This window comes from Malaya genurostris, chromosome 1 (genome assembly GCF_030247185.1).
Source record: "Malaya genurostris strain Urasoe2022 chromosome 1, Malgen_1.1, whole genome shotgun sequence".
NCBI lineage: Eukaryota > Metazoa > Arthropoda > Insecta > Diptera > Culicidae > Malaya > Malaya genurostris.
The window spans coordinates 115155048-115182001 of NC_080570.1; the positions used below are offsets into that span (position 1 = coordinate 115155048).

General features: G+C 38.9%; 5 protein-coding genes across 5 annotated transcripts; 3 read left to right on the forward strand and 2 right to left on the reverse strand.

Annotated features, from left to right (window-relative positions):
- Positions 1-9768: 9768 nt before the first annotated feature.
- Positions 9769-10547, forward strand: LOC131427533 (uncharacterized). Its single transcript, XM_058590806.1, has 2 exons — positions 9769-9814; positions 9871-10547. The coding sequence occupies exons 1-2, from the start codon at positions 9769-9771 to the stop codon at positions 10545-10547; spliced, it is 723 nt and encodes a 240-aa protein (XP_058446789.1).
- A 3365-nt stretch (positions 10548-13912) lies between these two features.
- Positions 13913-15189, forward strand: LOC131425459 (mitotic checkpoint protein BUB3). The gene is made up of 2 exons (XM_058587404.1): positions 13913-14251; positions 14308-15189. The coding sequence occupies exons 1-2, from the start codon at positions 14057-14059 to the stop codon at positions 15094-15096; spliced, it is 984 nt and encodes a 327-aa protein (XP_058443387.1). The 5' UTR covers positions 13913-14056; the 3' UTR covers positions 15097-15189.
- Positions 15119-16973, reverse strand: LOC131425458 (zinc finger protein 224-like). The gene is made up of 4 exons (XM_058587402.1): positions 16621-16973; positions 16372-16558; positions 15520-16280; positions 15119-15451 (listed from the first exon to the last, which is right to left on the reverse strand). The coding sequence occupies exons 2-4, from the start codon at positions 16546-16548 to the stop codon at positions 15256-15258; spliced, it is 1134 nt and encodes a 377-aa protein (XP_058443385.1). The 5' UTR covers positions 16549-16558; positions 16621-16973; the 3' UTR covers positions 15119-15255.
- A 2719-nt stretch (positions 16974-19692) lies between these two features.
- On the reverse strand, positions 19693-20934 carry LOC131440412 (zinc finger protein 585B-like). The gene is made up of 2 exons (XM_058611681.1): positions 19961-20934; positions 19693-19896 (listed from the first exon to the last, which is right to left on the reverse strand). Exons 1-2 carry the CDS (start codon positions 20863-20865, stop codon positions 19776-19778), a joined length of 1026 nt encoding a protein of 341 aa, XP_058467664.1. The 5' UTR covers positions 20866-20934; the 3' UTR covers positions 19693-19775.
- Positions 20935-23595: 2661 nt separating this feature from the next.
- LOC131425460 (transcription factor grauzone-like) lies at positions 23596-26286 on the forward strand. Its single transcript, XM_058587405.1, has 5 exons — positions 23596-23807; positions 23870-24084; positions 24156-25682; positions 25750-25948; positions 26006-26286. The coding sequence occupies exons 1-5, from the start codon at positions 23676-23678 to the stop codon at positions 26171-26173; spliced, it is 2241 nt and encodes a 746-aa protein (XP_058443388.1). The 5' UTR covers positions 23596-23675; the 3' UTR covers positions 26174-26286.
- Positions 26287-26954: the final 668 nt, after the last annotated feature.

The following is a 26954-nucleotide window of genomic DNA, read 5'->3' on the forward strand; positions in this document are numbered from 1 at the left end:
ACGGCCATTCGAAAAAACGTCCCAATGATGGGAAAACTAACGACAGTAGTGCCAAGAAGCTGCTTGGTAATAATCCGTACGCGTTACTCCCGGAAGAGGGGGTAGAGAAGAAGGAAAAATTACCGCCCTTTTACGTTAAAGGATTCCCGCCGACCCTTCGATCGGATTTTAACACCTTGATAAGCAAAGGTTTACAAGCAACAATTCGCTTATGCTCGGATGGGTACAAAATTGTTGTACCGGCAATAAACCACTACAAGGCAGTAGAGTGTTATTTAAAACAAACAAAGGCGCAATTTTTTACGCATGATATTGCTGCTAACAAACCGATGAAAGTTATTCTTCGCGGACTGCCGGATATGTTGGAGGAGGAGCTGAAACTGGCACTGTTGGAGGCTAAGCTAAAGCCAATTAACGTCTACAAAATGAGAAGACACAATAAAGAACACAAATACCGTGACCAACTCTATTTAATCCATCTCGAGAAAGGCTCCGCAACTATGAGCCAATTGAAGATGATTAAAACGCTATTCTACATTGTAATAGAATGGGACAAATATAAACCAGTTCATCGTGAAGTAACACAGTGCACAAACTGTCTTCAATATGGACATGGTGCCAGAAACTGTCACATCAAAAGTCGCTGCTTGAAATGTGCCGGGGCTCACAACACAGATGAATGCCTCGCAGAAGAAGCTGCAGAACCGAAGTGCGCCAACTGCGGAGGTGGACATCCCGCTACGAGTAAATCGTGCCCGAAACGAACGGAGTTCCTAAAGATTCGGCAGCAAGCTACCACCCGTAAACAACCAAACCGAAAAACAGCTCCTAAGATGGACGACGAAAACTTCCCACCCCTACCGGGAAATTCCGGCGGAGACACACGAACCGAACCGGGCCCATCCTCACTTCCTCCACCTGGATGGGGCAACCTCAATAAAGGGCCAGTTAATAAGGACCTCTTCACTGCCGAACAGTTATTCACAATCTTCGAAACGATGACAACGAAACTTAGGAGCTGTAAAACACGGTTCGAGCAAATAAATATTCTAGGCAAATTTATTATTGAATATGCCCTGTGAAATAATAAATTTGCTAAACTGGAACGCTTGCTCACTAAGGAGCAAGACCATCGAACTGAACGAGTTCCTTCACGAAAAGGAAATAGACATAGCCATCATCACGGAGACACACCTAAAACCAAACATCTCGGTGTATCTCCCCGAACATCGCATCCATCGGCTTGATAGGGCAACTTCTGGTGGAGGAGGAGTTGCCATCGCCATCAAAAGAAACATCAAGCACAAGATCCTACCAGCATTCAAACTGCGACTACTAGAGGCCGTCGGGGTTGAGATCCAGAGCACGAGAGGCCCCATCAACATCATTGCAGTATACTGTCCCAAGCAGTTCAGCACCCGGGATGGTACTACTGCAATACTACACAATGATCTGTCAACGCTCACCCGACGGCAGGCCAAGTACATCATCGGTGGTGACCTGAATGCGCGCCACGAAAGATGGGGCAACAGAAGGCGTAACCGGAACGGTGTTGTCCTCGCCGAACACCAGGAAGCAGGCCAGTACAACATCCTGGCACCGGATTCTCCAACGAGACTGTCTAGATCGGGAGTCCATTCCGTTCTAGACATTTTCATCACCAACATCAGCATAGACAACGTTCCGGCCGTCTTCAGTGAACTGTCATCAGACCACTATCCAGTGGTTTTGTCCTTCGGAACAGCACCAGTGTCATCACCAACCGTTCGCAGAAACAACTACCACCGGGCAAACTGGCCACTTTTCCAGCAACTAGCCGAAGAGAACATCAATGTCGATATGCCACTGGACACTCCGGTGGAAATCGACATGGCCATTAGAAACATCGAGGAGGCAATCACGATCGCCAGAGAAAGATCAATACCAACTGTTCAGAGGGTGAGTACTTCTCTCCAAATTGACTGCACTACTAAACAGCTTATTCGTCCCCGGAATATTTACCGGAGACAGTACCAACGTACAGGTGGTCTTGATAAAAAGACCACCTACACCAACTTGACTAGGGTTATCCAGGGAAGGTTGGTGGAAATTAAAAATAAAAATTTCGAACAAAAAATTCAACAAATCCTTCCCCATTCGAAACCGTTCTGGTCGATGGGGAAGGTGTTGAACAAAAAATCAAAACCAATCCCTCCACTGGTTCCGCCTGAGGGCGCAGATGAGGGAATCATTTTAGTAACACCTGCCGAGAAGGCTAACGAACTGGGGCGGCAGTTTGTGTGTTCACACAATCTGGGACTCAACATTGTTAGTCCACACGAAAGGGCCGTTGCCGATGGCGTGGCCGAGATTGAGCTATCAGACAGCTTAGTTCCAGAAGAAACAAGAGTTACTGCAGATGAGTTGATGGCTTTTGTGAAAAAGTCCAAAAACATGAAGGCCCCCGGTTTCGACAACATTTTCAACATCGAACTAACGCAATTGAGTTTCCGCTCTTTTGACTTTATTGCAAAAATATTCAACCGGTGCTGGGACCTTGGCTACTTCCCTTCAATGTGGAAGTTAGCTAAAGTCATCCCAGTACTGAAACCGGGGAAAGATCCTTCCCTATCCAAAGGCTATCGACCCATCAGCTTACTCTCTGCCCTGTCTAAGCTGTTTGAGAAATCAATTCAAAGCCGAATCCTTGCATTCGCCGATCAACATGGGGTCTTCCTGGAGGAACAGTTTGGGTTCCGGAAAGGAAGATCTACCATTCATCAACTCACGAGAGTTACCAACATCATTCGACGGAATAAGTCGGTATCCAAGTCGACAGCAATGGCGATTTTGGACATCGAAAAAGCGTTCGACAATGTGTGGCACGATGGACTGGTGTTCAAGCTGCATCGATACAATTTTCCGATGTATCTGATTAAGATCATCAAAAGTTATCTTTCAAATAGAGCTTTTCAGGTTTCTCTGCAAAATGTTCAATCGAACAAATTTTCCATCCCTGCAGGTGTGCCCCAAGGAAGTATCCTGGGTCCCATCCTGTATAACATCTTCACATCAGACATCCCACCTCTTCCAGGGGGTGGTGTCTTGTCACAGTTTGCTGACGATACGGCCATCCTTTATGATGGGCGAGTCGTCAGTATTCTGAAGAGCTGCAGAGGGGTCTGGATGCTCTAAATGAATATTTCACGAACTGGAAAATTGTAATCAATGCGGCGAAAACTCAGGTCATCCTGTTTCCGCATTCGAGATCGACTAGACTTGTTCCGTCTGACGAATGCAGAATTCGGTTCGGTGGCGCTGACGTGCAGTGGTCCGACGAAGTGGTCTATCTAGGACTAACGTATGACAGACATCTGATCTTCAGGTCACATGTTGAAAAAATAATCACCAAATGTAACATACTCATCAGGTCTCTGTACCCGTTGATATGTAGAACATCAAAACTGTGCCTGAAGAATCTACTGCTGCCTACAAACAAATCATCTACCCCGCAATCGAATACGCAGTCCCCGTTTGGCGGGGTTGTGCTCGAACACACAAGCTAAAGCTCCAGCGAGTTCAAAATAAAATCTTGAAAATGATCCTCAAACTGCCCCCTCGGACGAGAACCACGGAGGTACATGAACTGGCTTCCCTGGATACCCTAGAAACAAAATTTGAACATCAGTGCAGAAAATTTGGAGAGAGGTGCTCAGCCTCAGAAATTGGTATAATTCAAACTTTGAATGTATTAGATTAGGGTTAGACATAAGTAGGTAGGATTTTATAATATATAAAACAAACGAAAGTTCAAGCTTTGCAATGTAAATTACAACTTATTGAAAAATTCACATCGGTACAAATTACTGTAAGAAGAAAAATTAAAGATGAAGAGCCATCAGGCTGAAACACTTGATGTAATGTAAAGCACATAAACTATTAAATAAACACAATTAACTGAACTAGCAGCAGCCAGTAATACAGAATTGGCTGTCGAGCTAACAACATTTGTGGAATTTTTACGCAGAAACACGCACACAGGAGGAAGAGTTAAGGGCAAGGCAAAGTCCCGCTCGAACCGTGCTGGTCTGCAGTTCCCAGTTGGCAAAATCCATCGTCTGCTCCGAAAGGGAAACTACGCAGAGCGTGTCGGTGCCGGTGCATCGGTCTATCTGACGAAGTGTTGGAATTGGCCGGTAATGCTGCCCGTGACAACAAGAAAACGAAAATCATCCCTCGCCATCTGCAGCTGGCCATCCGTAACGATGAGGAGTTGAAAATCCCGTCCTTTTCAGGACGACCACACCACTGTGATAAAGAAATATTTAGGATTGCTTTAAGTTTAGCCAGTTCTGATACGCCTGGAAAGTAGAATGCGCAAATCAAGTGGAAACATTTGTTCAATTTGTTCAACTCTGTTTCGCACGGCATATTTGTATACTAGTATAAAGATGTGTCCAAAATCATCACTTTCGCTTTCGCATTGCCGTTCGTAATTGAATGTGTTAGTGACGGTGCAAATTAATTTAGCTTCCATCTTGATGAATCTTTTGGTAGGAAATATTGAGATCTGATATGGTTCTCGTGTGTGTCTTGTTTCAGCAATGGGCCTTGCTGGACTTTTTGGCTGCCTTTCTACCGATTTTCGGTGTCATTGTGTCTCGTGCATTCAGATCGGGAAACAGTGAGACGACAGGTCCTCGATGTTGTTCTCGTGTGTCTTGTTTCGGGAACAGTTGCTCAGCAAATGGTAGGAAAAATGAACCACTCATCTTTTATATGAATGCTCTTGTATAGATTCAGACATCTCGCGTTCTGATTGGCTGGTGCTTTCATGGGTTAAATCAAACAGGTTTTTCAATAGTGTACTAATTATATAAATCCTTCCACAGATCACTGAGCTATGAACTTTCAAAATACGAGAAAGGCAAACGCACCTTATGAATTATCTTCTTTGATACTCGTTTATACCAAACATTTCAAAAAAGTTTAATTTTGAACTATTTGAGAATATGTCACAGAGCTGAAAATTTTATTATAAAATTGTGATCATATTTCCGATGGCGTGTAGCAAGAATTATTTTGATTCATTAGATATAACATGAGATATTCACGATCAAAAACTTATCACTCTCTCAGAGGGTAAATTTTGAAAAGGCGCCCCATAGTAAAGTAAGTCGTATTCACGACAAAAGTGCCGCCGATACCAAAAAATGGCTTGATGAGTGTTATCCAGACTCTGCACCGGGCGAAGCAACAATTCGTGAGTGGTTTGCAAAATTTCGTACTGGTCATATGAGCACCGAAGACGATGAACGCAGTGGACGTCCAAAAGAGGCTGTTACCGATGAAAACGTGAAAAAAATCCACAAAATGATTTTCAATGACCGTAAAGTGAAGCTGATCGAGATAGCTGACACTCTAAAGATATCAAAGGAACGTGTTGGACATATTATTCACGAATATTTGGATATGAGAAAGCTTTGTGCAAAATGGGTGCCGCGTGAGCTCACAATCTATCAAAAACAACAACGAAAAACCATGCTGAAATTAAACGAATTGGGCTTCGAATTTCTCCCTCATCCACCGTATTCTCCAGATTTGGCCCCCAGTGACTTTTTCCTGTTCTCAGACCTCAAGAGAATGCTCGCTGGTAAAAAATTTAGAAGCAATGAAGAGGTAATCGCTGAAACTGAGGCCTATTTTGAGGCAAAGGACAAATCGTACTACAGATATAGTATCGAAAAGTTGGAAGATCGCAATAATCGCTGTATCGCCTCTGATGGCAATTATGTTGAATAATAAAAACGAATTTTGGCAAAAAAATGTGTGTTACTATTAAACGATACGAACTTTTAAGCCGAACTGTTATGAGCTATCCAAAATTAGGTCGTTATCAAACTTTGACTTGATCGTAAAAAGTGGGTAGCGTGATTTTCCATGGCATTACACTTCGGGTAAACTTACATTTACCTAAATTTTGAGGTCATCACTCGTCACCTAAAATTGGAAAAAGGATCGATTGTTCCGCGCTTCTTCATAAAATAAACATTAATGTTCGCTCACGAGCTTTTCATAAAAGTTTGTTCCTTCACTTACCGGCTCTCAATTTTATGGGATATAGCTGAACCGATATTTACAAATTTAAATTCAAATGAAAGGTCTCATAGTGCTATAGAACGCTATTGAATTTCATCTTGATACGACTTCCAGTTCCGGGCGATAAGTAAAAAAAATCATGCAAGGGCATGTTCATATACAACCAATAAAATCCTTTGAACTAGTCATATATACGTAATACGTTTATTGCGCATGTCTTGTTTGTTGATGGCCAAAAATTTTGTTTTATGATATATCGATTCTCAGTTTCCGGTTGCGGAAGTATCGGGTATAGTAGTCAAAAACTCTAAAATGAATACTTCATTTTCTCATAGGTACCTGAACCGTTCTTCTCAAGCTTAGGCTCAAATGAAAGGTCTTACGATCACATGAATTGAATTTTGTCACGAGCCGAATTGAATTTTCTCAGGAGCCGAGGTTGAACAAAGTTGCATAATCTCATACTGTCATTTGGAGTGACAGTGCAAAAACGGAATTAGAATCCAAACTGTTTAAAATTGTAGTTTATGTTAGTTACTGGCCAAAAAATGATTTCGGCTATATCGGTTCCCGGTTCCGGAAGTACCAGGAATTTCACGGTTCTTCTTTCTTCTTCTCCTCCTTTTGGTTGGCGTCACCTCACTTGAGATGACGCCGAATTGATGGCACAGCAACTAAGGCTATATTGCCAGTTAATTTTCGTTTATAGTCCAATGGACTTTATTTTCACTTGACTACAAGCGAAAATCTCGCTGTGTGGCTGCGTCGAATCGTCAAAGTACGACTGAAAATCCTTTCTTTCTGGCGAAATACTCGAATTTTCTCCGGACTAACGCGATGCAACGTGCTCACCCGTTGAGAGTTTCACCGGAAGTTGCGGTTCTTCTTTTTCTCAGAGTCGTCGATTTTCGCATACTTGTTTTCATTACGACACATCTACCATCAAACAATTTTAAGTGCAATTCAGACGATCAGTCAACTCTCGTTAACGTCACCGGGGCTTCACCGGTAGTTTACATTAGTTTAGAGATTTCATTATTTAAACCGTTCCGTGAGGTTGACATAGTGTGTTAATAAGTTTTACAAAAAGCTTCTTCCCATTGCCATTCCTTGTCGGTAACGATCACCTGATATAACGTGTGAATCGTACGTGTGCCGAATAACGTATAATGGTTTTTGACTATCACTGAGTAAGATCTTTGAAACGAAAGAATTTACTAATTTGTTTCGAAAAATTCACTTCACTGTCGCTTACAGAAAAACACCCTTTAAATTATTTTTTTCCATAAAGACTGTCCCAGAAAGTATGGACGCACCTTGATTTCGCTGTAAATAATTCACAAGTGTTAGATATTAAAATGTTATTCGATATACTGATAATGTTAGACTACAACAACAGAATATTATTCTCAACATTTGCTACTTAGCCATTGTAGACTTGCTGGCGCACCTTCTTGCGAACGTTCCTCATTAAATTCCGTACTGAATTCTTGGCGACAAGTTTTGACACTTTTTTCCAATCTTTTTCGAACTGTTGAACGGTTTCGGCTGCCAAGGCAAGTTTCCTAAGATGTGTCTTCGTTAATGCCCAAAATTCCTCAATTGGTCGAAGTTGTGGGCAATTTGGTAGATTCATGTCTTTTGGGGACGAAAGTGACATTTTTGGTAGTATACCATTTTACCGTTGATATCGAGTAGTGGCAAGAAGCAAGATCTAGTCAGAAGACAACAGGATCCTTGTGGCTTCGAATCATCGTTTTTGTAAACATTCCTTGATGTATATTTCACTGTTCATTGAAGCAGTGGTGATGAAGGGTTTCGAAATCTTACCGCAGCTACAAATTGCTTGGTAGACGATAGCTTTCTTACCAAATTTTTCGACTTCAATCGATGTCTCGAACTGGTTTAACACTTGCGCTTCTCGCACTCGCAGTATACGTTTATCCAACTGAGGGTAAGCAGGACCTTTTTTCGGCCTGTTTTCGGTTTATCCTCAAAGGTGTTATCCTCACCGAACTTTCTGATTGCATTTCGCACGGCTTTTTCACTTACTCCTTCCATTTATGCTATCTTTCTCTATGACAGTTCGCGTTCTACACAATTTTTCGACGTTGTTCTGCTGAAAGTCCACGCATTTCAAAACAAACTAATGAAAACGAATAAACAACTGCACAAGTGGTTAGAGAAGAGTGTAAACAACAGGACGTAGCCTTAAAAATTTACAGATTCTGAACCATTGCGAAATGGCAGCGGTTTTTGATTGCGTCCATACTTTCTGGGACAGTCTTTAATTTCGAAAATCTTCTTAATATTATGGCGTTTTAATGGATCTAATGTAATTTTCGCCTCAAACTAAAACTATTCGATAGTCCTACAACAAAAGAGCCTAACTGTAAATAAAAGTTTCTCTTTGTTTACTCATTCTGTCATGATTTACAAAATTGATTTTATATTTGACGCCTTATGCTTCGCAAAACTTTCAAGTTAAAACCACAAGCTTTAGATTTATATTGGAAGTTATCAAAAAACTACAACAATGGCTCCGTAATAATCAAAAGAGAAGGTAGACAATGAGAGGTTCTCATTCGCTGGACAGAGCATCAAAAGAGAAGGTAAACAATGAGAGATTCTCATTCGTTGGACAGAGCAGCGCAGCGAAGTTCACGAATTTCAAGAATGACCAGACAGTCAGCAAAGCGAAGCTTTCATTTGCAGATAGGTCATTTTATCGATCGAAAGCCATATTTTTGACATGTGAACTGAGCCGAATTGTGACCGAAAATTGAGGTTACTTGTAACGAAGTTCATCCGAGTTTTCAATTTATGTTATAGGATGTTTAATCGATATGTCAAAAAATTTCGCACTTGTCTACCCTTAAGAGCAAATTCAGCAGCTAGATGTTTTTTATGAGAGATCTATGAAGAAATTGAAACTGGAACAAACGTATCCCCAGCAAGCCGTTCTAGTTTTATTTATTCGACCAGTTCTTCTGTCAAATTTAAAACTGGTCTACGATACCGTTCTTTTTTTTGTATATTTGAAACTCGAGTAAAACACTGCTGAGGCTACCCGTTTTTCTTGTTATAGAATCCAGATTTAAATTTTGTAACTGACATAAATTATGCATCTAGAACTAGAACACTACTGAATATGACCTAAGAGTATGTAAGTACTGTTAACATGAACTCCGAAAGCATTTGCGCTTGCTTTGATTTCAACCGAATCATCTCCGACAAAATCCTAGTTCATGTAAACAAAACGAGTACACGTTGAAGAAGAACTGCGGCGGAGAAAATTTTTTATGTTTTCAAACTGCAAACACGTGCTTATTTAAGCCATGCAGTGCTACACTTACACTTATCGAATTTTGACACCGTATTAGTGGATTTGAAATCAAATGCTCACTAGATTTGAAATCACATGTTCACTCACCGCTTTCCACGTTTTTTCTTACCATCAAAATCAAACTTAATCCTGAAATTGTTGGAAGTTCTGTAGTACAATGTTTTGTAAATAATTCCATTCAATCGAACCAAAAATCAATTAATTCGTGAAAACTCTGCTAGTGAACTATTAAGCACGTGAAGCATCTTGTACTTTTATGAATAGTTGAAACTTGTAATTTCCCATACTAATAATAATTCAAAGTGAAGTGAATACGTTTAATTTCCAACAAATAACACCAAAAAATGGATCTTAAACGGTTGGAGGATCATGCCGAGGATAAAACAGAAGGTTTATAAATTATCCGTATCTAAATTTGATCGCATTTGAATATTATTTTTCTATAGCTAACCAAAATGTCGTTCTACTGCAAAACATACTGGACAAAAACATAGCTATTCTCGGAAAACTAAAAACCGAGTACGAATACAAATTGACGGAGTTCTACTCGATGAAGGCACAAGAGTCGGTTCTCGATTTGCACCTCGAAACGTGGATGCATTTGCACGAGAAGCTAGAAGAAGAATTGGTCAACAAGCATCACGAGGCTTTTGATGCGCGGTTTAAAATTTGGCAAGACCGAGAGATGTTTTGTGAGATTTCCTCGCAATTCTGTAAGGATTTTTCATTAGAGAAAACATTAGCAGCCATGAAGCCCTCCGATCTAGCGCCCGTTAGGTCTAATCCATCAAATCCTGAACTAAATAAATCTGACATTGTGATTAGCCCAATTACATCCAAACAACTAGAGATTGATCTTGAAATTGAGATGCTTTCGGAAAAGGAAGTTGAACTGAATCGAATGGAGCAGGAGATGGAACCAAACGAGAAAACTATTCGGCTTCTCCAGGAAGCAGTTCATAAATCCGCTAATAGTTTGGAAGAATTGGAGGCTAATATTGAAACACTCGAGAAGCAAGTGTTGTTAACCCGAAGTGAGGAAGATTGTACTATAAAATCGATACTGAAGAGGCAATCCTTTGTGGCTCCGGGTGCTCTGCGAAAACAAGTGCATTTTAAATAAAATAAAAACCCTATTTTAATCCTTCTTTTAGACTAATAAAGGCTTTCTCATACATTTGATATAAATAACAGATCTGGAGACAAAAGAGGCTCCTATACAATGACTCAGAATATGGCTTCATAATTATAGAAAAGTTCAAATGAAATGTATTATCAAAATAATCGTTTTTGACTTTCTCATATAAATAGAAAGGTTATGCAATCACTGAACCGAGGTCCGGAAAATTTTGACAAACTTAGATTCAACCGAAAGGTCGTAAGACCCCAAAGAAAATTCCTGAATTTCATTTTGATCTGACCTTCGGTTCCGGAATCATTGGGGGATAAGTGTAAAATTTTCATTTTGAAGTGTTTTTTTTTCAAAAAGTTGTAGAGCAGCAAATTCTATAAAATAGATTTAAAAATTTCTCTAATTTCCTCTCTTGCTACCAGATAACAAAAAGATTTCGATTTAGTTATACCGGGTCTCAGTTTCCGATTTCGAAATAGTATCGAGGAAAAAGTACCAGAAAATTAAAAATCCGTTTTTCTCTAACCTCAATTTCTCAAAGACACATACCTTGATTCAAATGATTCCATATATAATTCCTGAGGTTTATTCAAATATGACTTCCGGTTCTAGAATTACAGAGCAATATTGCAAAACGTGTGCTCTAACTTTTCTCGGAGAATGAAAGGTCGTAAGACCCTATACAAAATTCTTGAGTTTCATTTGTATCCGACTTTCGGTTCCAGAACTACAGAGTGAATAATGAAAGTTTTAATTTTATGTTTGTTTTTTTTTTCAGAAAGGACCATTCAAAGAGCAGCAATTTTCTTAAAGTAGGTTTAAAAATTTTATATTTTTTTTGATTCTGGTACCAGATGACCAAAAATCTCGATTTAGTTATACCGGTTCTCTGTTTTTGGTTCCTGAAATATCGGAAATTTATAATGGAACTCTCTTCGATTTATCAGAAACGGCTAAGCCGACTTCCACAAACTTGGAACTGTTTTATATTGTAAGATGTACTGTAGGACCATGGATACAGCCAACGTCCGTTGGTTTGACTATGAACTATCAAATCTTTGCATCGTTACTTATAACAACGGTTTGACAGATTTGGTAGGCACCTTTTGAACTAAGGTAAGATCTACTAAATATTTGAGAACATAAGGGATTGTTTTGAGGAATCGGAATTTTTTATCCCCATTACTAGTATTTACGGAACTGGAAATTGCAGACCGTACGACTGAATTTTTAGAAGTTCGATTCTCTTCAAGTTAAACTTTCTCGTTTAAAGTGCGAGTTGATACTAAATTGTAGCGCACGGTTGAAAAAATATCCGTTCGTTTAATTTGAACTGTTTAAAAATATGCATAAAATAAAATGTTCAAAATAGCCCAGTGAATCCGAACATCGTACGCATCGTAAAAGCAAGAAGTACGATGAATGCCTGATACTCAGGGGACGGTATATATCGGGGTTGGATATCCCAGTTTTATCGGAAATGGGGCTGATAATACACATAGATAGATAGTTTATTTTAACCATGCATTTCATTACCGGTTTGGTGTATATGTCAGCCATATGCAAGAAAATTGAGTGCATATTAGCATTACACACATAGACATTTTGCGAACTCAACGAGCTGAGTCGTATGTTATTTGACACTCGGCCTTCCGAGCCTCGGTCGGTTTTCACAGTGATTGCAGATTCTTTCCTATGATAAGGTAAAAATTTACGGATTTTCCGAAAATTGTTTCAAAACTATTCAAAATTCATAGGTTCTATCAGTTGAAGTCTAAACAATTTTATTTGTTTTCATTCAAGGGTAAAAGCGAAGCAATGCCTGGGTATTACATTCCTTTTGTTGAATGAAGAATTTGATTTTTGTTTCAACAGACTTCGCATCCGATTCAGAGTATACAGAACCATTGCACCGATGCTATGATCCTACTGACACTCAGAACCCTTCTAGGTCGGGACTCGTGCATGCGACAGACCTCCTAGAGGAGGCGCGGTAGCAAGTGGCTCACAATATTCCCGAAAGACTTCGCAATATGATCTCTCAATTCTAGCTCCCCATGCACATACTCGACTATGTGCGGTGAAGGGAGGGGGGGGGGGGTAAAAGGGGGCATTCGCAGGGTTTTGTAAAAGCGGCAAAACAAACTTCAGTAGAACCTTTTTTACAATATTGCAATATTATAGCCCAAGAATGAATGTATTATTTTATCCAACTAGTTGGGAGTGGTAAATATGACTCTGATAAAAAAATGGGTTGTTTGCTCTAACTCTAGGCACCTAACATAATCTGTCTCGACCGGTGGAAGAAAAAATCGTTCACCGCAGATCCTCTGATGAATCACACAGAACTCTAGCTACCTTTTATCAGACCCTGTCAGCTTGGAGCGAAATCAATCTTCAGTTCGGCAACGCCATCGCACGGCATCACATTCAACATATCATGTCAATTGTATGTGTGCGCAGCACTGCTATTTTGGTGCGCACGAATTTGACATTACTCTCCTCTACTTCTATGTATGAGATTCGATGCGGACTCACCGGAGGGCGACATGCTCGCAAAAAAGGATGTTGCCAATGATTTGTTTGGGAAATGGGAGAGCTGGATATCTTGTTAATATGATGTCTTTGCTTATATAGATAGATTTCTGTTTGGACAACAGTACAGTGTTCCCGTAAGAATAAAATTGTTATAATCACATTTCACACCAGCATCAGCACAACTATCCATCAAAGTTCCGTCCGTGTATAAAACTGTATTCATTATGTTGTTGCTCCAAATATCCTGATAACGCCTGACAACCACTCTCCACTATAAGGATACCCAATTCATGTTTTGACAGGAAAACATTCAGTGTGAGACATCATCTTCGTGAGAAGTGGTCAGATTATTTGGTGCGCGTTCCATAGTAGTACGTATTAACGTACATACAAATGAAAATAAAGTACTCACTTCCGTTTATTTACCTATGTATGTTTCGCCCTTTCGCTTAGAATCCTGGAGTAAAAGCCAAACTATGCAACTCGAGTTTAGTGTTCTTTCGTTAAATGTGTAAAAACATCGTCAATTCAAAGATGCCAGAATAACAAACTCATATAATTTTGCAAGAACTTTAGATTATGAATTTTTTTCCAAAAATTCATAATCTAAAGTTTCTTGTTATAAAAAACGGATGTAATACATTAAAACTAGGCTGGATTTATTGAAAACCAGAACATTTCAGATCCACACCAAGAGGCTATGAATTAAAGCACTGTAAGTAAAATATCCGATTATCTTAGAAAATACTTCTGACATCACTGACATTTGAAGTTGTCTTTTCATCGCCTCATCGCAAGCTCGACTGACAGTTAGTTTGAAATTAATTGTTCATAACCTTTCAAACAGATAACCACAAAAGTAACGAAACAAGCGTCCGTCTAGTTTGCTATAGAGAGTATTATTTGTTCAGGTGAAAATAGTTCTTTGTATAATATTGATCGTCTCGAAACGCCTTTCACCGATGGAACGCAAACCGGAAACTCAAATTCAAAATGCTCCAAGCGATATTATTTCGTCGGTGAAATTTTCTCCAAACACTAATCAGTTCCTGCTTGTATCGAGTTGGGATTCCAGTGTTCGACTGTACGATGTTGTCAACAATACCCTAAGGCAAAAATACTATCACGATGCGCCTGTTCTGGATTGTGCGTTTCATGTAAGTTCATGGTGTCAATTCTGGTAAATTTTCCCAACGCTGAATTTGTATTTCAGGATTCAGTACGAACGGTCAGTGCTGGATTAGACAATCTCGTCAAATTATATGATCTAAACACACACGCCGAAAGCATTCTTGGAAGTCACGACGCTGGTGTGAAATGCGTTGAATATTCATCTAAAGTGAACGGAATCCTTACCGGAAGCTGGGATAAAACCATTAAAATGTGGGACGTTCGCGATAAAGACTGCGTCGGAAAATACGAACAGAGCAATGGAAAAGTTTACTCAATGAGTTGCATAGATGAAAAATTGGTTGTGGCCACCTCGGAGCGCAAAGTACTGGTCTGGGATCTACGCAACATGGGCCAATATTTGACACGACGGGAATCATCACTTAAATTTCAAACAAGGGCGATACGGTGTTTCCCGAACAAAGAAGGATACGTTATGAGTTCTATCGAGGGTCGTGTGGCAGTTGAGTACTTCGATATGGATCCGGAAGTACAGAAGAAGAAATTTGCCTTCAAATGTCACCGCTCAAAGGAAAACAATATGGAACTGATCTACCCTGTAAACGCAATCAGCTTCCACAACATGTTCAATACATTTGCAACCGGCGGTTCCGACGGATATGTCAACATTTGGGATGGTTTCAACAAAAAACGGCTTTGTCAGTTCCATCTGTATGACAGTTCGATTTCTTCTTTGGCGTTCAGTTACGATGGTAGTACTCTTGCCATAGCATGCTCCTACCTGGATGAAGCGGAAATTCCACCGGAACCATTGCCAGAACCAACACTATACGTGCGATATGTGAGCGAAGCGGAGACCAAACCGAAATAAGCTGTTTCAACGAGCATTCGAATTTATTGTAGGATATTTCTTCGAGATTTATTGCTTTTAATAATAGTACGTAATGAAAAGTATACACTAGTACATTCGAGATCTTAAATTAAAATGACGTCATTAGGTCAACTTCCTGGTTCCAAGCTAACCTTGCTTCTAAGAAAGTGGCACATCTAAATCAATTTCCACTGACTGTTGCTGTGGTTGACAACCCTGTGTGTAGGTTCCATTCCTTTTATGCATTTTATAGTGAGCGCCGAGATTGTGTTTGACGGTAAATCGTTTGCCGCAAATTTCGCATGGGTATAATGCAACTCCGGTGTGCACAACAGAATGAAGCTTCAAGTTTGATCTAAGTGAAGTAAAAGAATCGGACCAAAATTATTTTATTTTTCAGCATGAACAAAAAGTGACAGCTACCTCCGTCGGAACTTTTTTCCGCAGACCTCACAGCAAAATTTTGGATCTTCAGTGTGCATTTTCTTGTGTCGCAGCCAGCTACTCGTTCCCTTGATACGTTTGCCACAGTACTGACAGTCATAGAAACGCATTATTGATTTATGCAAATGACGATGTTGTTGTAAGCTATATTTTGAATGCAATCGGCGTCCACAACCTTCAATCTCACAAACAAATGGCTTAACTCCAAGATGACGATTCAGGTGCCCTTCAAGGCACACCTGAGAGATCAGTTTACCGCAGTTATCACACATCACCTTATCATTTGATTTCACTATATTAGGTTTTTGGCGGCGGCTTTTGCATTTCTTGTGTTTGCTTTCATCTAAAATCTCCGTTATAAGATCGTAATTTTGGTAATCAGCATCTTCGTACATCGTGTTCATCTCTATTGAAACCGGCTGGACCTGGCATTCACCATCATCGTTTTTTTCGCCATAGTTTAACTCATCTTTTTGAGTCTCGATTAAATCCGATATGTCTGGTTTAATAGCATTGTTGAAGCTATAGTCGCTATTGAATATTTTACTATGATATCGTTTCACGGCTTTATTTATTGTATCAATCGCTTCGAAAGCTTCTTTCCAGTCACTACTCTGCACGTTCACTTTCTGGTTTAAAAGTTGATTGGTTCGTTGGCATATCTGCTGAAAATTTACAATTACGTCCAGCATTGTGTTACAGTTGAGGCACACTCCTGTCGAACGATCTTTTCGACGAGGCTGCAAATTTTGTGTTAGTTGTATTTTTGTGTGGAGTTGAAAATATAAACATGACGAAAATAAAACAAATTGGGATTTGATATGAAAATACCTTAATTCCCACCGCACTAAATATTATGCGTTTGCAATTGGAGCCTCGAACAAAAATCTCCACTAGTTGATCTTTTGGATACTGCTGCAGGCACAATCGGCAAAGTGGATTCCTCCTCACATAGCATTTTTTTAATAGTTCCGTGTCACATTCGAAACTGTTTTCCGATGACATCATTCTACAAAGGCTATGTTTATTGTTATAGCTTATTAGTTTCTGGACACATATATCGCTGATATAGTTTCGTACTTCTTCTTCTTCTTCCTTTCTGGTTGGCGTCACCTCACTTGAGATGACGCCGAATTGATGGCACAGCAACTAAGGCTATATTGCCAGTTAATTTTCGTTTATAGTCCAGTGGATTTTCTTTTCACTTGACTACAAGCGAAAATCTCGCTGTGTGGCTGCGTCGAATCGTCAAAGTACGGCTGAAAATCCTTTCTTTCTTGCGAAATATAATTTTCCCCGGACTAACACGATGCAACGTGCTCACCCGTTGAGAGTTTCACCGGAAGTGTATAGTTTCGTACAACGTTTCATAAACAATATTTATTTATTTGTAGATGACAGTTCCTTTGTACACTTTCTCTTATAATTATTTTTTTTTGTTTGTGTTGTCTTATCGACAGGCTATTAGGCTCTCTGACAGCTCACTTACAACCACAAATGCAAATGAGATTGGTTTGTTTTCATCAGGAAACGCATTCATTAAACACGATTCAGACGATCAATCAACTTCCGTCGACGTCCAGATTATTTTTATTAATTTTTTTAGCCGATATTGCTCACGTATCCGACGTTAAAATTTTCCGTGAACTTGACGTAGTGTCATTTCATATGAATTGCTTACAATTAATGTTGTTGTTCCGTAATCGTTCCATGCAGGCGATAGTCGCTTGATGCTGCGTGTGAATCGCTTTCACATATTGTTTTGTTTTCATCAGGAAACGTGTAGGCCACCCATTTTTCAGTAGGGCCGCCGTTCATTTTTCACCGGGCATAGAAACCTCAGCATCAAGCGACTATCGCCTGCATGGAACGATTACGGAACAACAACATTAATTGTAAGCAATTCATATGAAATGACACTACGTCAAGTTCACGGAAAATTTTAACGTCGGATACGTGAGCAATATCGGCTAAAAAAAATAATAAAAATAATCTGGACGTCGACGGAAGTTGATTGATCGTCTGAATCGTGTTTAATGAATGCGTTTCCTGATGAAAACAAACCAATCTCATTTGCATTTGTGGTTGTAAGTAACTTGAGAGCCTAATTGAGATTTCTATGCCCGGTGAAAAATGAACGGCGGCCCTACTGAAAAATGGGTTGCCAACACGTTTTCTGATGAGACAAAACAATATGTAAAAGCGATTCACACGCAACATCAAGCGACTATCACCTGCATGGAACGATTACGGAACAACAACATTAATTGTAAGCAATTCATATGAAAGGACACTACGTCAAGTTCACGGAACATTTTAACATCGGATACGTGAGCAATATTCGGCTAAAAAAATAATAGTTGATCCATCTCGCCTTATAATTCTCGGTTGATTTTTCAATAGGGCGTATAAGCAAGTGACAGTTTCTCTTTAATCACTCTCTCTTTCGATTATTGTGATGTGATTAAAAAGATTTTCTTTGATATCACTATTCTGCTTGAAAGTCGAAAGTTTCGGGTATCATTTCATGCAAAGAGTTCAGTGATAAACGTGGAAACCGCTTGGTAATTAATAGAAGAGAAAGTAAACAAAGAGAAACTGTCACGTGCTTATACGCTCTTTTGAAAAATTAACCGAGAATTATTACAAAATATTTCGTGTATTTTCTTCAAAACAAATCAATGTCTATTGGCATATTGTCGCAAAACTGAAATGTAGAGGCGCTGCTTCTTTAGAGATGGTTCTTCCAGCAAGTGCTGTCAAATCGGCAGGAAAATTTCTAATTACTCAACCTTTTTATCAATTCCTAAAAAAATTTTAACTATTTCAGCAGAACATCAGTTGTATCAACTCAGCCGAAATGAATGAATATTTTCGACAGCTAAGTAACTTGACAAAAACATCAAAGAAGTGGTCATTGTGATTCGATTCACTTGAAAAATCACGTAAACTGGTTTCAAATGTCAAATTGAATATTTTACGTGACGAAAATGAATGTTATACGAACATCCTCTAAAATAAATAGAGTCATCACATAACGTTTACGTGAATTGACCAAACGTCAAACAATCTACGTGAATTTCCAGTGTGAAAAACTCGATTTTGAAAATGGCGAACAGTGGCCCTCAAAGTGTGAGTAGTGTAAATATTTGCGAGAAATGTTATTTAATTGAAATTTTTTACTACATCGATCGGTTCATTCCAGTATGAAAGTTTCCATGTGTTCGACTGGACCGAGTGCCTGCGTGAGTCCGGAAGTGTGCACGCTCCTGCCGAATGCTTCAAACAGGCCGTTGGTTCACCGAAAAACGAGTTCAAAATCGGTATGAAGCTAGAGACATTGGACCCATGTAATGGGACCTCAACCTGCATCGGTAATGTTGTGGGGGTTCTCGGATCTCGACTTCGGCTTCGGCTGGGTGGCAGTGACAACATAACGACTTCTGGAGGCTTGTCGATTCGAGATCACACGACGTTATTAGTTGCTTTTTATTTTTATTTAAAATTGTATGCTGATTTTCTAGAATAAATGTTTTATTTTTCATGGCATTTTTCATTTTTTAGATTTTAAAAAATCTGAAATCTCCCTTTTGACTTCAACCAATATATAAAATAGTGATTCTTTGGTATCTAAATTTGATATGAACTGATAGATAAATGTGATATAAGCAGTACATTATATTTTACACGTAACTTTTACTGGATTATGCATTAAACAGCTTTTAAATGCCAGTCTATTAAAACCTACGTGGAAAGTAGGGTGGAAAATATTCATATAACATCTCACATAACTATAACATGATTATTATTTTGAGTGTAGATATCAATGGAAAATAATAAATAATAAAAATCTCCTTTTTTTTGCTTGTCCGATTAGAATAGTAATGATGTCTCTATATAAGCCACTGATCAGTCATTGTTGGAAGCCTGCCTTTATGGATTGGAGCTGTTCAGTTTATGTAAATGTACGAGCATAAGTATACTTGAAACCAAATCTACGGATTTGACCTCAAGGAAAAGTGGCATCACTGGTTATAGACCACCCATATGAATTTTGCAGCTGCTGAATTTGCTCTTAGCGTTAGAATACTAATCAAGATGTCAATTCTTTTGTCAAACTATATATTTATCATGCATATATATAAGTCGAAGTTGTTTCATCATGTAGATATTATTTATTTGAACAGAAGACTTACATAAGTTTATTTAATATGTGGTAATAAGTCCTTCAATATCTAAGAACATTTTCTTCTATGTGAAGTTAAGTTAGTTTTAGCTGCAAATTTTCGTCCACATTTTTCACAGTCGTAATTCAATTCCCCCGTATGAACTGCCATATGATCTTTTATGTATGATCTGAAAACAAAAACGAAATTAATAACATAATTATGATTTCATAGGTTATTATATATGTACGTACGGATAAAATTTGTTTCCACATATCCGACAAGGTACCTTAAAATGATCTTTGTTTTTGTGTAACAGCATATGTCTCGATAGAGTGAATTGTTTTTTTATCATTTTATGGCATATAGGACATTCGTGACGTTGACCGTTATCCGAATGCATAGCTTTCTCATGACGGCCCCTCGCTCGCTCGGAGAAGAATGCAACATCACATTCGTTGTAGGAGCAAACGAACGGCTTGTTGTTTAAGTGTCTGTTGTGATGGTATTCACTTTCTGTTTTATCTACTAAATCCCCACAAATTTCGCAAATGTACTTGTGACTGGGAATACCGTTGGCCACCTTTTTCTTATCCACCACAGGAGTGTCCAATTGTTTAGCACATTCCATACTCATTTCAGGTTCGCTATCGGTCATTTCGTCTGCTTGTATAGCTAGATCCTCAGCAGATTCCAGAACAACATCATCTTTTGTTCTGACAGTTTCTTGGTTGGGCTGTCCATAATTTATTTCTGAATATTGAAATACTTTCTCGATTTCTGAACGGTGCTTCCGAACCATCTCCTGGCAGTTCTCTAACGATTCCTGATTTTCTTCATTTAACCAGTTGCCCTCGTGTAGCATCAGAGATGTGTGGGTTTGTATCAAATCGGTCTTCCGACATGTCTTCTGGAAGGTGTAGATTATGTCCACTAACCGAAGACAATTAATGCATACTGCAGTTGTCCGATCAAACGCTGTTATCTTGATCGAGACAGCGTCTAATACTTTACGCCGAAGATCCACCCCGTTTCTTACGCATCGAACATCGGCCTGAGAAACTACTCGTAGACATAGTCGACACTGTCTTACGTCCGATTTCTTTACACGTACTTGTATTTTAATGGCTTTCAACGTGTCCCGTTGTTGAGAGTTCATTTTTCCGCACAAATTTTACAATGTACTGAAATCAACCAAGCAAGAAAAATGCTTTCGCACTTCTTTTTGTTTCTTTTGTTTACGATTTCTGCAGGGTTGCCAGAACAAATTAAAAAGAGTCCTCTTGGTTGATCTAACGTTGTTTTTCACTACTAGAGGCGTTCGTTTGCGATAATGATAATTGCGATCACGATGGTAAATGGACAGGTGGAAAATTTTTGATTACAACATAAGTGTAAAAACTATTCACGATTTTTCAAACCACGTGTATTTTATATAAATACGTCGCATATCAATTTCTACGTGAGATGTGTTAAACACATGTAGAACTCATACCTTAGCTGAATGTAGAAGCAAGGAAACTAGAATTAAGGCAGCCATCTGACACCGGTATGTTAGCACCAGCCATTTGAAAGTACACCGATTACGTTGAGCCCCTCGCGTTTTGAGCAAACACTGCGATGTTTTGATACTCATCGCGACTCTCAAATTGTGAAAATTACTACACTATCTGCTGTATTTTAGGTAAACCGACAAGTTATTGTGAGAGAATCGACCCAAAATTCTTTAATTTTCGTGCAATAAACAAGGTAAACCGTGAAACAATTGCATTACTAATTCCTTGTTTACGTTGCAATCAGCTGATTTTGAAGTTCCGATTTAGATCTCAACAAGATGGTGTCGTGACAGGAGGCCGCATTATAATGAATTTACACACGAAAAAATAGATTGAAAGTTTACTTCACATGAATCTGTCAAGTGTACTTTCATCACTGTAGTACAAACTTTTTTAAAAAAGGTGTAAAGCATACAAGTAAAAAATCGCTAATAATAACCATTACATATGATTTTGCATGCATGTATTATGTAACTTTCAATTTCAAACTACTTGTTAATTTTTATCAGAGATGACGTAACCGATTTTTACAAACTTGGGTTCAAACAAAGACATCATATTAACAAGATATCCAGCTCTCACATTTCCCAAACAAATAATTAGCAACGTCCTTTTTTGCGAACATGGCGCCCTCAGACGAGTCCGCATCGAATCTCGTACATAGAAGTAGGGGGAAGAAAAGTCAAATTCGTGCGCGCCAAAATAGCAGCACTGCGCACCCATACAATTGACAAGATACGTTGAATGTGATGCCGTACGATGGCGTTGCTGAACTGAAGATTGATTTCGCTCCAAGCTGACAGGATCTGATAGAAGTAAACAAATCGGAAAAGGTCTAAACTCATTTTATGTTATTTTATTTAGTGGATATAGAGTAAAAGTGAAAAAAATTGCGAGCCTTTTTAATATATAGACCCACAGTTCATCGATTTATCAAAAATTGATTTGAGAATATACGATAATTTCAAAATTGAAATTGAAACCAAAGTCAAAACGTTCATCGAAAAAAAAAATAGCAGCACTGCGCACCTATACAATTGACATGACATGTTGAATGAGACGCCGTGCGATGGCGTTGCTGAACTGAAGATTGAGATCGCTCCAAGCTGACAGGGTCTGATTCCTGTCAGTTTCTTAACAAACAATGTCATAGTAAATTTAAATTGCAAAATCAATTTACAATGAATTAATATTAGATGAAGGTAATTTTCATAGTGCTTTGAATTAATAAACTTGGCAGTTGAAATAAATAATAAAATATAAACTAAAATGATTATTATTTCTACTTAAGTGTTTTGTTTATTACAATCCTTTTTTTTGCTGTTAAGAGTAAAATGATTTCTTTCAAAATAATTTCGAGGGTTATTTTTGGTATATTTTTTGTCGATTTATTTTAGTTTACCTAAAATCATGGCGCGACGCCTTTGGAGATCGGTTAAAATAGAGATATTCTGTAACATTTTCTTTTTTGTGAAGAAAACGTGTTATTCAATATTATGAGGTTTCTTGTATTATTGATTATCAATACTTACGCTTGAATTGTTGAAATGCTCCACGTAAATGAAATGAGCAGATGGAATTTCACTTTTTGAAACACGTATGTTACAAATTATTTTGTTTATTCACAGTAGAAAAAGTTTCTCTGGTTTAAAGGAAATATAACTGACACGGTTCATTTAAACAATAAACTCTGTTGTATCATCAAACAAATTAGATCATAGATGAAAGAAATCAAATTTTTCATTAACATAAAGATAATTTAGAATTTAATCAACAAAGATTTTGCCAATAAAATCAACTCAACTTTTGATGATAAGCAAAAAATTGGAAGTATATTTCAACAATAAAATCAGCTGGATAAGCATTTTTTTCGTTGAGTTAGACCAAAATGTTGATTCACATCAAACAGATATCATATTGGTGATGTTGAAAGGGGAAATTGGTTTGAAACAATCATATTCTAGATAGAAATTATCAAGAATCAAATTTAAAAATCTACTAACTGTTTTGTTATTTCAAACAAGTTCCATTTTTCTGCGTGAAATTAGAGGTTCAAAAAAATGAAATGGTGGAATAAACGTCCAGACCAATTATTTCAGAACGGTGTCGACAAGTAAAGTTAGTATTATCAATCTGTAGGTCATTCTTAAAGCAAAAAACTTAGACTTTTCCCCCCATTTTTTTTTTAAATTTCTGCTGTATCATTTCTACACTCGAGTAGCGCCTCTGCATTTCATTTCAACGTCGATGTGTCAATAATCGATAACAAAAACCTGGTTATGTTTGATCATCAATCGATTAATTAGTCGAGTAAGAAAATACGTCACTGAAAACTTCTGTCAGTACCGTTCTTTTTTCACTAGAACTGGAAAATATATTTTTTCGCATCATTTATCCGAAATTTAAATGCGATATGACCACAATCGGATTGAAAAACTGTTTTACTTGCTTTCGAAAAACAGAAAACTTTCGTTGTATCGCCGAACAAGACACAGTGAGCGGCGAAAATGTTGAGGCTATATTTTCCAAACATTTTTGGTTTAGCGTAAGTTGTTGCGGCAGGAAGACATCGCACCTGTTTTAAAGCTGTGTTTATTTCATTCGCAGAAAGATGATTATAAAAACCGAATTATTTGCACCAGCTGCTGGGAGAAGATTGACGAATTTCATAAATTTTACTGTGAAGTTGAAAAAGTTCATGCTCCGGATATGATTGTGGAAATAAAGTTAGAACCCGGAGAGGATTCTCCGGAAGATGTCATGATAGATAAAAACTATGAGAAAAGTGCTTTGAATTGCCATGAAGCTGAAGATGTTGGCAGGTGTGTATTAACTAGTGTAAAAATCTACCTTGCACATGGTTTTTAAACTCCGCTTCTGTACCTTTTTTCAGTCAACTATTTGTTGAAGCAGTTTATCATTCGGAAGAACAGAAGCCCTTGAAAACCGAGGATCCTAAAACGGCACACGAGAAGCTCGATAAAAAAAAGGTTGATCCAAATGATGGTGAGCCAAGTGATGATGACGATGACGAGAGTGATGATCTTGACTACAAACCGAACGCTGAGGCAAATCTATCGGAGTCGGAATCTGAGTCGAATGTTCCGTTGGCAAGACGTGCTGTTACACGGCGAAAGGGAATAAAACGATCGTTAACCAAAAAAATTGAACGTAATGAAAGCTTTACCTGTCACAAGTGCATTGAATCACGTAAGGATAAGGGTGAAACGTTCAAATCGTTCTATTGGTTAAAACAGCATTTCAAGAAGGTACACGACTCGCCCTGCTATATATTTTGCTGCAATAAAAAGTGGCCAACGACAAGAAGTTACAATCTACACATCACCTATCATAGCGGAAACACAAAAACAAAGACCAGTAGCCTGCGTTGCTTGGACTGCAAACGTTGGTTTAAAGATCAGGGTTCTTTTGCACATCACATGTTTCTGGTGCACACACCTGAGGAAGCCAAGCAATTCAAATGTGTCCGCTGTACGAAGGCATTCGCTGAAGAAGAACTTCTCAATAGTCATATCAAATGGCACGATGAAGTTGAACAACGAAACCATCACTGTCCGCTTTGTAATCGTTATTTCATGGGTGCAGGAAATTTGCAGAACCATAACATAAGCCATCATAGCAACCTCAAAGCATCAGAAAAGGAAGTGGCTGCAACCAAATCGAACATGGTGGCAGATGATAATGACGATGACGACGACGAAGACAGCAATCCCGAGTCTTTGGAGAGAGTACCGGGCAAAACGTACGGCAAGGAAGCATTGGAATTTCCGCTGAGAAGAAAACGGGGAACTCCGGAAGAATATGCGGAACAGGAAGCATTAATACGACAATTCGTGTCGTTTAACTGTAATCGATGTGATTTTATAGCTGATACGTTCACAATGTTGACATCGCACTGTAAAAAGGAACATAAAACGGCAAGTGGGGCAGTGATTTGTTGTGAACGACGTTTCGGAAAGCGCTTGCGCTTGTACGAGCATTGTCTGCGTCATCTAAATCCGGATTACTTCAAATGCGATATGTGTGGAAAGACCTTTACCGATAGTTATGGGCTGCAGCATCATAAATGGTGGATCCATACACCGGTCTCGGAGCGACCGTTCAAGTGTGACGTTTGTGGAGATGCGTTTGTCAAAGATTATCTACTGAAACAACATATGGAGCGACACATGGAGAAGGAACGTAAAACGCATACATGTGATCAGTGCGGACGGACCTATACTACTGGTTTGCAACTGAAAACCCATATGCAAACACAGCACGGTGCCTTGAGTGACTGGGTATGCGATGTGTGTGCCAAAGGATTCACCCACCGGGCCCTGTTGGAGCAACACCGACTGACACATTCTGAAGAGGGTTTGGCTAGTCTAAGGAAACAGTGTGAAAAGTGCAACAGATGGTATTAATTTAGGAAATGTTATTTTATATGTTGTTTTAATTGACCGTTATTTTTCATTACAAAAAAGGTTAACAAATCATCGTAACTACCAACGCCACAAGCGACGTTGTTTCAATACCAGTGGGCCAGTTAAGTGTGAAGTATGCGGTTTGATATCCGTCAATGAAACGGCCTTGAGGTCACATGTTCGGTTACATCATTCCAATCGTCCAAAGTATGCATGCACCTTCTGCGGAAAAGAATTTAAGAAACAACTGCGCTGCAAGGTAAGAACCATTATTACGTATTCCGAAGAACGATTTTATGACTGGTTCTAATTTCAGGAACACGAAGCCAACCACACCGGAGACGTACTGTACAGATGTCCCTTCTGTCCAAGAATGTGCAACTCCAGTTCAAACATGTATACCCACAAGAAGACAGCTCATCCGGAACAGTGGGCCGAAGCAGTTGCTGCCAAATACTACAAACCACCACCCAGTACCACATAGTTTTAACAGTAAAGTAGGATAATTTCGGTAAGTACTGTTTCGGTAATCGTAATTTGCGACAGCGAAAATATCGTAATATAATAATAAAGAGTTCAGTTTAGACATACAACAAAGGGCAGCAGTGCCAATTAGCGTTTTTGGTGTAGTGGTATTTCACATTATGGGGACAAACAATCCACATGGTCGTAAATCTTAGTATGCTAGCAATCGAAGCAGTTCGTCAAGTATCCAACTGCGTGATAGATTGAAGTAAAATCCTAACGATACGCAATTGAATGATCTCTGCAAGACAATAATAGCATTGTTAGCGCCGTAGTTAGTTCGTCGTAAAGAAAGTCGAAGAAATGTACTGTTGCGGAGGGCACAGAGTCGTATGTTGCGAAGCAAAGCGAGTCAGTTAATCTAATCTTTCAAAACATCTGCTATTAATAAAGCACAAGGAACATCTAGTCGCACTTGTAGTGTATCGAGACCGATTAGTAACCCGCGACTTTCGTAAGTCCCGAAGAGCGAAGCGAATGAATCTGCGTTGTATCGATTGGATTCTATGAGCACCGTTTGGGTTGAATAGTGAGGATTCCAAATGAGAGAGCAGGTTGAACCAGGGTTGAACGAACAAATGAGCAGTGCAGAGATTTCAAGCAGTATACATCTGTAAAATGTTTAGCCATCCTCATTACAAATTCTAAGTTGCGAAAAGCTTTAGAAACGATATAGCTGATGTGTTGCTTGAATGTCAGTTGCTCATCGAACATCTTGAACACATGTCGTACTGTTTATC